The 10,083-nt window shown below is 40.1% G+C and overlaps 1 protein-coding gene across 3 annotated transcripts in view; it reads right to left on the reverse strand.

Moving 5' to 3' along the window:
* Positions 1–294: 294 nt before the first annotated feature.
* LOC123956508 (FYVE, RhoGEF and PH domain-containing protein 5-like) overlaps positions 295–10,083 on the reverse strand; it is a 23,065-nt gene continuing 13,276 nt past the window's right edge. Inside the window, exons 8-21 of one of the 3 annotated variants that reach the window (XM_046028735.1) lie at positions 8,983–9,073; positions 8,829–8,879; positions 8,316–8,374; positions 6,859–6,930; positions 6,570–6,638; positions 4,804–4,887; positions 4,488–4,567; positions 4,242–4,338; positions 3,932–4,069; positions 3,725–3,827; positions 2,034–2,170; positions 1,777–1,875; positions 1,410–1,564; positions 295–848 (exon numbers count right to left, since the gene is read on the reverse strand). In XM_046028735.1, coding sequence (XP_045884691.1) covers positions 812–848; positions 1,410–1,564; positions 1,777–1,875; positions 2,034–2,170; positions 3,725–3,827; positions 3,932–4,069; positions 4,242–4,338; positions 4,488–4,567; positions 4,804–4,887; positions 6,570–6,638; positions 6,859–6,930; positions 8,316–8,374; positions 8,829–8,879; positions 8,983–9,073 — 1,272 coding nt within the window. In that variant the 3' untranslated portion in view covers positions 295–811. Of the gene's footprint in view, positions 849–1,409; positions 1,565–1,749; positions 1,876–2,033; positions 2,171–3,724; positions 3,828–3,931; positions 4,070–4,241; positions 4,339–4,487; positions 4,568–4,803; positions 4,888–6,569; positions 6,639–6,858; positions 6,931–8,315; positions 8,375–8,828; positions 8,880–8,982; positions 9,074–10,083 lie in introns of all 3 variants that reach the window. The other 2 variants (XM_046028734.1, XM_046028732.1) reach the window with 2 other exon arrangements.

Genomic DNA, 10,083 nt, shown 5'->3' on the forward strand with positions numbered 1-10,083 from the left:
GCAAAGCTACAGACACTTCTATAAAATTACTCATTCTTTGATACAGCCTGTGCTTCAAAGTATTAGTCATAGAGATGCAGTTAATCCAGCAGAAGAACACATGTTGAAATTAAGTCATAACTAATTAATTTTTAACACTGAAGATCAGGTCATCCCAGATGTGGTTGGTTGAAAGGTTGAAATTTGTTGCTATATTTTTTCAGCCTCCATGGAAATGACTATTAAATGACCATCCAAAAAAGGTTAAAGTCAAGGGCAACTGGACTTGGTTGAAGATACTAGTATCTTCAACCAAGTCCAGTTGCCCTTGACTTTAACCTTCTTTAGATGGTCATTTAAACTTTCTTTGGATAACTATGACCTGGATGACTGAGAATCTTCACAGATTTAAATGACTGTTTGTTTGATCAGCTATTGAAATGATTTACGTTGTTTTGATATATTTGATATGTTGGATCATTCTTTTCCAAAACACATCTACAATTTCCCCATGATTTGGAGGAATGTCTCTGATCAGCTGCTGTGAGAAATATAGGTCACGTCAATATAATGTTCTCTTTGGAGCTCTCGTGGCTCTCAGCATCACACCTGCTGTAACAGCAGGCAGAGGACACCAGAGGTTGACAAAGTAGGTAATCGTGTCCCCTCTCCAAGAACACAGTGTCTTCTTTTATTCGGTCCAGCCAGGAAAGTTACAACTTGCAGGCATAATCAAATGTTTTTTATTCCCCATCTTCCCCTATTGGTCTGTTTGTAGCAGAAGAAAGGCAGCGGACTTCTATTTTCGGCAACTCATCCAGAGTAGCTGATCCTATAAAACTGTAGCTTCCTCCATGGCATTTACCCACCTGTATAAGGAGAGGATTTCACATTAGGGAAAAAATGCATGAACTGCAGTTATGCTAAAAGAGTAATTTCAGCCTGCCTCACCTAAAAACTACAATTTATGTGCCAGACAGCAGGACATATAGCTACATTGTTAACTGAGCTAATTTTATGATCCTGATTTAGAAAAAAACATAGCACTATGTCCTAGTGGAGTATGTTTTACTAACTTTCCTGTTTCTATAAATTCAGTCCACACATTGCTGCGGTTCAGAAAAAAATGTTGAAACTACAAATTTGGTGTTGCTCATGTTTCCACTCCAGACATGGTCGCCTGTGTGTCAAGGATAAAAATCCAATCCTGGGCCCCGAATGAGTAATCTGAAAGTTAAAAACTTGAAAACTTGTGAGTCATTCACATTGGCAAACATCGTGGTTTCAACTTGTGGGGAGTCTTTTTTAGCCTCCAACAGCAGGACAGACATCCATACTCCAATAATGGTCCTAACGTCAGAACAGTGTTTCAAAAGGACAGACTAATATCTACCTGAATTGCCAATCTCTAAACATCAAGTGCTGCTCACCTCTGAGCTGTGTAGTTGTCCGAAGCTTTAAAGGTGTAATACAAAGTGTTTTTGTGGTAAAGCTGGAAGATGTTGGCCTCCTCTTCTCCCTCCTGCTTGTCAGGTAGCTTCACTGTGAAACCCAGCAGAGGTAAACTCTCTGACGCTACTTTCTCCTGCAGACAGAAAAACCCATCAGTGGAACAGAAAAAGATTTTAAGACACAGTGATCAACTTTGGGCGTTTCAGCACTTTTAGTCATTTTCAGACAGCTGATGGCTATAGACCTCACTGTGTAAAGTCTGTTCAAGTGTGAATTATGTGCTGTTCAGGTTAAAGGGGAGTGCTTGTTTCCCCTCACCTCTTGGGCTCGGTAGGTGTAAAGCACCTTGTCTTTTAGAAGGAACCACAGTCTCTTCCAGCTCCTCTTGCTCTTCTTGCTGCGCTGTAGACTGCCACTAATGGATCCTTCCTCTGACAATGTTACCTGCACAACACAGGAGCAGGGAGGGACTGATAACTAGCGATGTTCCTCACAAAACAAGGCATAGCTTTCATCCACATCAGCAACTACTCAGTAATCTGCACTGTGCAGCCAATGTGGCGCTCTCTGCAGAGAGAGAAAGGCACATGTTGCAGGCGTACCTGGGTGAAGGAGGCAGTGCCTTTCCGATGTCTCCAGATGCTGGGAGGATGAATGTTTTGGAACATGGCAGAAAGAGGACGACTGGAGCGGTTTGGACGAGGGCTACTCTTACCTGACTGTGCAGACGCATCTCCCCCTGCATAAATGCAGAAATGTTGTTTAACCACAGCAGTGAGCAGGAGCAAGACTATAACACTCACACTAATTACTTAACGTGGCAGGTTCAGTGTGCAACCTTCTCTGAACTATACACAAGGGCGTCACTTTGTGTTGAAAAGTGGTAGGGACATAGGGGCTCAGATTAATGTGATACTTTATTGTCACATACACATACATGTATGCGAAATTCATCCTCTGCATTTAAGCCATCCCTCTAGCGAGCAGTGGGCAGCCGCGGTGCAGCGCCTAGGGACCAATTCCAGATCTTTACCAATGTCTGGTCAATAACACTGACAGAAGAACCTAACATGTTTTGATTGTGGGGGAAACCGGAGCACCCTGACAGAACCCACGAAGACACTGGGAACTCCACATGCAAACTCCACACAGAAAGGCCAGTGCAACCGGGGTTTGAACCCGCGACCTTCTTGCTGTGAGGCCATAGTGCTATCCAATATTACTGCAACATTAGGTTCACGAGAATAAAGATATATTCAAAGCGGAGATATATGAAGGGGGGGGGGGGGTCTGGGGGGACCTCCCCCGGGAAATTTTGATCATTAAAAACTTCAATTCCTGCATTCTGGTAAAAGTTTCTGCATTAGCTCTCAGGCATTGCTTTTCAGATCTGTTTCTCTTGTAGGTCAACACATAAGTTGGCATGATTTAGTCATGTTCAAAGGGAGAGAATGGAAAACCTGGCCAAAAAGAAACTGTGTCAAGAAGTTGTTAAAGTTATTGATTGCTGCATGCAGGTCTTTGGGTAATTTTATAATCAGTAGACTGTTGTTGTTTTTTTAGCTTAAGTTACTTTTCTTGGACAATGCACATTTGTTTCTTGTTTCTTTTTTTTTTGCATGTTTTCTTAGTGTGCAAATAAACCTCTCATTTGTTATTAAACTACAGGCTATATTTAACAAATTATGCTTTTAAAAAAATGGTGGGGACAAAATCAGCCATTTCAAAAAGTGGTGGGGACATGTCCCCAGCGTCCACTGTGTAAATGACAGCACAACTTTCTTTGTTGAATTATAGTGAATAAGAAACAATAGGAACTATAAAGTTAGCAAAATCTGAATTCAAACTATTTCTTACAACGACAAAACTCAGTTTTGCCATTTTCTGTATATTACATGCATTTTACACAAACTGGAGTGTAATCTCACTACCCACGTGTGCAACACACTGATTTTATTTATGTATATTTTTGTGGGGGCTACTTTCAGACATTTTACATCCTCATCCTACACCCAATGTCCCTCAAAACTGTAACAGATAACTATCATGTTGCAATTAATGGTAGCCCATGACTTTATTTTCCAAATGCACTTTTAATGACTGCATTTCATTTAAAATAAACAGATAGACTGATGCTGTGTGCACTGATAATGATTAGTTGTGTAGTTTATTAGTTAGGGGTAAACATATTGCTCCTACTGGTTACAAGAAGATTTGCAACACTAAAACGTTTGGGCTGATAGACAGTCAAATTGATTGGTGAATCCTTAAATATGTATCTAAGTTTTCTCACCTCTCTTCTTTAGCTCGTTGTAACAGTGATCGCACACTTTGGCCATGCGGTCTTTCATGTATTTCAGTGGATATCTGTTCCTCGAACAGCTCCGACAAACAATCTGTGTCAAACAATAAGAAACAGTAAGTGGATTCACTAAACACTCTGATCAAAGGCAGGATATTAAAGTATAATAGAGAGCTGTGTTTTATTTGTGTGACTCACTCTTCCGCAGCCATGGCAGTGGTGTCTACGAAGAGTGAGGCTGAAATCTGAGGTGCAGTTCATGCACATCATCACTTGCGACACTGGAACAAGTGTAGGGGCCTTCTCTCCTAGAGACAGCCGCAGATGATCTCTGGCCTGGAGCAAACACACAGAAACAAAGAAAAACATAATTTATCACACTGCAGAGATCCACGACGATAACTTGTAATATCAGTCTCAGTCTAGGTGAGGATAAGCATGACTGAACAAAAATTTTATTAAGTAATGACTTAATATAAATGAATACAGAGGAGCAGAGTTTGCTCACCTCTCCTGAGCAGCTGTTGAATGCTCCAGATCCCCTGGCATTTTCAGTCACAGTCCGGCTCAGAGAGTAAAACCAGTCCTCCCTTTCAATAAAGGAACTGCAAAAAATACACAGAAAATCACTACACTATTACTGCCAAATTATCACCAAATATGAAAAACATCAGCTGCAGTAGTAAACATTTTGAATACTTTAGGTTTTAATCGCTGCCATTTTCCAAACAGGACACAGTGAAGTGTGACTGACCTTGCAGACAAAGTGATGGAGATGTCCGTTCCATCGATCCTCAGTGCATTTTGGACATTTTCTATGATGGGTTTACTGACCTGAGAAATCGGTAAATCACAAATCAAACACCAGAAAGACAGCGAGAGAAGTAAAGCACAGAAATTTTCATTAAAAAGCCATATATTATATTATTTAATACTTAAATGGCTGATGTGTGTTGGGAAAGGAACTTCTAGATTTAGTTGCATATCAACCCCTGGGGGATTTAGATGGGAAAAATGCTAGAAATCAATATGATGTTATGACATTAGGCGATTTAATGAATGACTCTGACCTTCAACCCAGTGAGTGGCAGAGTATTCTTCAGTCTGTATTTCCCATCCTGTTGAGGGTAGGTGTACAGCAGCACGTCATTCATCTAACAACAGACAGAAATAACAGTCATTACAGTAACAACGCAGAACAGACAAGTAAATGCAGATCACTGGACATGTTAAAGGATACATACATACATACATACATACATACATTCATTATGTGCAGCAACTCTCCAGTAGGTGGCACTAGAAGCCAATACAAAATACTTGACTTCTTTGAGTTACACACACACACACACACACACACAGCTCCCCCTAAACCACAGTGTCCACTCCATACAGTACAGATCTCTACTGGTTAATTTAGATGTCAAATGTACAAATAAATAAAATCTACTGAAGAGGGCAGTTTCTCTGAGCTCACCTTAAATCTGAGTTCAAGAGGAGGCCTACAAGCATGAACTTGTGACATCACAACTAGCTTGGGAGCCAATCACAGTGAAGTATAAGACTTGCAGTGTGATGTGCAACGTTAACCCTCCAGCACAAATACACTGAGAATGGACTTTTCAGTGATGTGAGAGAAATTCTCTGTATTAAACAGTTAAACCTTTGGAAAAATAAAAAAATATTTTCATAGTTATCAGCTTTATTAATTTTTCACTGACAGAGAAGCAGATGTAATTTAAGGAATTTTAAACTGGTTAACTGATCTTTTTTGTACAAAAAACAGAAACTAGGCAGAGTATTTATGTATCTCTTAAAATGTACTGTATGTCTGGGGGGAGCATCTACAAATTAAACATTTTTATGATCATACATAAATGAAATACTTCAGTAAATAGATTTCAAAGTTGATATAAAACTGGATCATTAACCTCTGTCCCTGTGTGTTTTAATACTTTTTGTAATAAGAGTGGCATCTCTCTGGCAGACTTGTTTTATCATCTGGTCTCAAACATTAATAATATCTGATAACACATGATCATAAACTGGCAGGATAAAAGTTACGCAGCTATGATTACCGACATTCCTCCAGAAGAGACATTTATGAGCTTTTTTAGTGTTGAGCCCAGACCACGAATCTTGAAAACACCACTGGAGGGAAAAGCAGTGCGCTTTGATGATGCTCTAGGGAAAATTTGCGAAGGCGTTTAATTTTCTAATCTCTCTTGATTATAACATTTCAGGGCTATCTCTATGTTGTGTTTTTTATAAACTTATCTAGTACAGTGTGTTCACTGCCTCTCTGAAATGCTCTTTTTGAACTGTCTCTGTCATGACATAAATAAGGTTTTGTTAGTGTGGTTGTGATAGGTACTGAAAAATTATAGTTACTAATTTTACACTCCCAACTTTATCAATTAGATCCTTCTCCTTCCTTTACATCCTTCTCCCTGTTTATGTTAGCATCATCTTATCCATCTGAAACCGTTGTCTACATTAAAGGTGCACATCGGATTAATATTTAGCTGGCAGAATTAAAGTCATAATTGTTCAGAGGTCCTTCAGCTTATAAGTAGCTGGTTGACCTTCCCTGTGCTGTCAGTAAAGAACTGGCTCAGGAAGTCAGCATTCAGAAACATCCTGCCAGGAAACCCTGCTCTTTATAGCTCCGTCTGGACATAGAAACAGACCAGAAAATGCCTGCCTCTACATTTTACAGAGATGTCTTGAGAACTTACTGGAGTTACATAATGAAGCAAATTATTAAAATAAAACATAGTATGGACAAAGTACAACATAGTTAAGTTATATACTACAAACAGGAAGCAGCGTTCACCAAAAACAGATGGCGGGGCTGGCGACTCTTCCTGCTGACCTTCATCAGGGTGCCTTCCTTCACAAAGACCTGATTAAAAAAGGCATATATGCATAAAATTAACAAGTCATCTGATCATGACACCACACAGACGGCGTCTGCAAAAATTAATGTTTGTTTTTAAAATCAGGCTGGCTGGGGATTCCCAGCTAAATGATTGTGTAAAGGGCAACACAGGGGTGGTGCAGGGCAGACAGGGCGGGCTTTGCAGGCAGAACAGACAGAAACAATGCTGTTATCAGACTCATACCCTGCCAGGCTGCAGCAGGTCCCGCAGGCCACGAACACTGTACTCTATGTTGACCAGACGCAACAAGTTCTTCTGAGATACAAAGGGAGACAAGAACAGAAAGACACGTCAAAATAAGAGAAACGGTGAAAGAGCATTGCCAGATGTTTGTAGACAGTTATCACCTGGATCAGTCGGGCATGTCATACTTTGTTCTCTTTAGAAAGAGCCAGACTGTTGAGAAATGTCATCATTTGGCATGTGACTCTAATTACTAGAACTACTATACTGAGTCTACAGCCACGCTAGCAGCTCTTTGAGGCTGTGTTTAGAGACAGCAGTGCTTTGAACTTAAATGCTATGTCAGCTTAGCTAAAATACTGATGTTTAGCTGGTATAATCACCTTCTCAGTTAAGCGTGTTTGCATTTTCACATTTGTTAATTAGCACTGACAACAAAGCAGAGCTATGGCCGATATGGGAATAATGTCATTAGGTTTTTGGTCATAAATTAAAGTATTGGGAACATGAATGTGTGCACCACATTTATGGTAGTCCATCTAGTCATTGTTGAGACATTTAACTCAAAGCCACAAATATGTACCTCATGGTGTTGCTAAAGGAAAAGTCTGGGTATTACCAATGTCATTACGATTCATACTCAGATATCTGAACCAAATTTCATGACAATCCATCCAGTAGTTGTTCAAATATTTCAGTCTGGACCAAAGTGGTGGACAGACCGTCCGACTGAAGTTGGCTAAAAATGTGGGTAATATAAAATCTTAGTGTTCTTTTGCATCAAAAACGTTTTTAAAGCTGAGGTAAGCAACGTTAGAGAACATCTCAGCTACATTTTGAAAGTGTTCAACTGAAAAAATCCCACCCCCTCCCTTCAGGCCTCCCTTTCAAACTCACTCCCCGAAAACACATTTTCATGCGCAGTGAGTGAGCGCATGTAGACAGGCAGGTAGGCCAGCCAATGAAAACAAAATTCAACTGTAAGTAAAGAGTATGATTTATATTTATATGGTTTCATTAGATATAGGAGACAGGTTTAATTAATCTCATTTTGATAATTTGTTAGGGTGAAAATGCTCTCATATTTCTTCCTCTGTGTACATTTAGTCAGAGCTGTACTGTGAAAAGTGACGCTACATTTACTCAGGAAGCAGTTAACTTTCCTCCTTGAATAATCTGTTTAGGACCTAAACCTAAACTAAGTGGATGACTGGGCAGGGAATATCTTATAGTTACAAGGGGTCCGGTTTTCATTAATTTACAGAATTACCAAAGCAGAGACTTTTGACGGACACAAGAAAACCGTACTGTTGGAATGACTAAATTGAGGGATTGTACAGACATGTGTTTTGATGTCTGTGTTCAGTACTGACCAACAATTAGGTTGAAAATAAGATGTGAAATTCATGTTTGTTTGTTGGGTTCAGTAGTTACACATGCATACACATGACACTTACCCCATGTTTTAAGCTGTCGTTTGCCTGATCTGCAATGTCAGACACTACCACCACAGCAGCTAAGATAAACAAGGACAGAGGAATCATGAAAGACACTACATGAAGTGAACACATTCACAATGAATATTCACAGCTGATGAGATGCTTCTTTTTTTTCCTGTGTAGAAAATCACCAAACATAAAACTCAAAATGAGTCAGGAGCCCGGACGTGTCTACAAGCCCAGACTGGGTTGGCTCCCTTATCTGAGATAAGAGATAGCGTAGCCTTCTCATGAATTACACATAACAGTCTTGACACAGAAGAGAGCTGATATGAGTGCCTGGTGGGTTACCACCACAAACAAAGAAAATCTAAATTGGCTCTCTCATGGCTGTCTCCATGCCAAATGTGTGCAAAGCATTTGCTTGTAAACACAGCCACAAACACAGGCCTGAAGGGTCTCCTGTGAGTAACAGAGTGCAGAGTGAGCAGCCTCTGTCCACACTGGGTGTGCTGTTTGTTTACAGTATACCTTGCGTGTCTTCATATTCCTTGGAGTCAGGGGAGAGGTTGTTCAGGTAATCTTTAGGAGGAATGAAAGAAAAATGAATGCAATGACCATGAGTGAAATGTTTTATATTCAGAAAAGATACACTGCCCTAAATCTTGTCCTACATGAGACCCACCAGTGAGGAGCATGCGGTACTGAGCCACACGCACAATGACCTGCAGGAGCTGATGTTTCAGAGACACTTTTTCCCCAGCTGGACTCTGCTGCTGGGACAGATACAACAGATACAGAGTCAACATTTTACTGTTTCATTGCTGCTCATCAGGGCCGGACTGTCATGTCAGATTAATGAAAAGGGTCAAGGGATCTCACTGAATGTGTTAACTTTGGCAAAGAAAATTAAACTTGTACTAAGAAGCAAATTATACAACAAAACTGGACCCTTGAGTAGGACCTCCAGTCATATTTTAAGTGTGAACAAGGGCCAATAACACAGACTGCTGGTCAGCACAGTATGTGCAAAGACCGCAATGCTGCACGCCTCTATGTATCAACACCCTCTTTCTCAAAAATCACTTTATTAATAATGAATAATTCTCTCTGACACACACACACACACACACACACTTAAAGTGATAATAATATCTAACCTAGAGGTTTAGACTGTTCCTTAAAAAGGTGTTCCCTATTCAAAAACTCAAAATAATAACCTCAAAATCAATGAAACTCATAATGAGGAAAGGCAAACAGAGAAAAGAGTTTACTGCGCTGACATTGCTTAGGGTGCTCTTAAATCAGACAGAGAAAACTGCTCTGCAAAGACTTGCTGCCAAGTCTTCTCCTGTGTGGTCTATAAACTGGAAGGGAAAATATTGAAAACTCCTTTGTCTATAGCTGGATATGTACAGTGCCTTGCGAAAGTATTCGCCCCCCTTGAACTTTGACCTTTTGCCACATTGCAGGCTTAAAACAAAGATATAAAACTGTAATTTCTTGTGGAGAACCAACAACAAGTGGGACACAATCATGAAGTGGAATGAAATTTATTGGATATTTCAAACTTTAACAAATAAAAAACTGAAAAATTGGGTGTGCAAAATTATTCAGCCCCCTTAAGTTAATACTTTGTAGCGCCACCTTTTGCTGCGATTACAGCTGTAAGTCGCTTGGGGTACGTCTCTATCAGTTTTGCACATCGAGAGACTGAAATTTTTGCCCATTCCTCCTTGCAAAACAGCTCGAGCTCAGTGAGGTTGGATGGAGAGTGTTTGTGAAC

This window comes from Micropterus dolomieu, linkage group LG18 (assembly GCF_021292245.1).
Source record: "Micropterus dolomieu isolate WLL.071019.BEF.003 ecotype Adirondacks linkage group LG18, ASM2129224v1, whole genome shotgun sequence".
NCBI classification, from domain to species: domain Eukaryota; kingdom Metazoa; phylum Chordata; class Actinopteri; order Centrarchiformes; family Centrarchidae; genus Micropterus; species Micropterus dolomieu.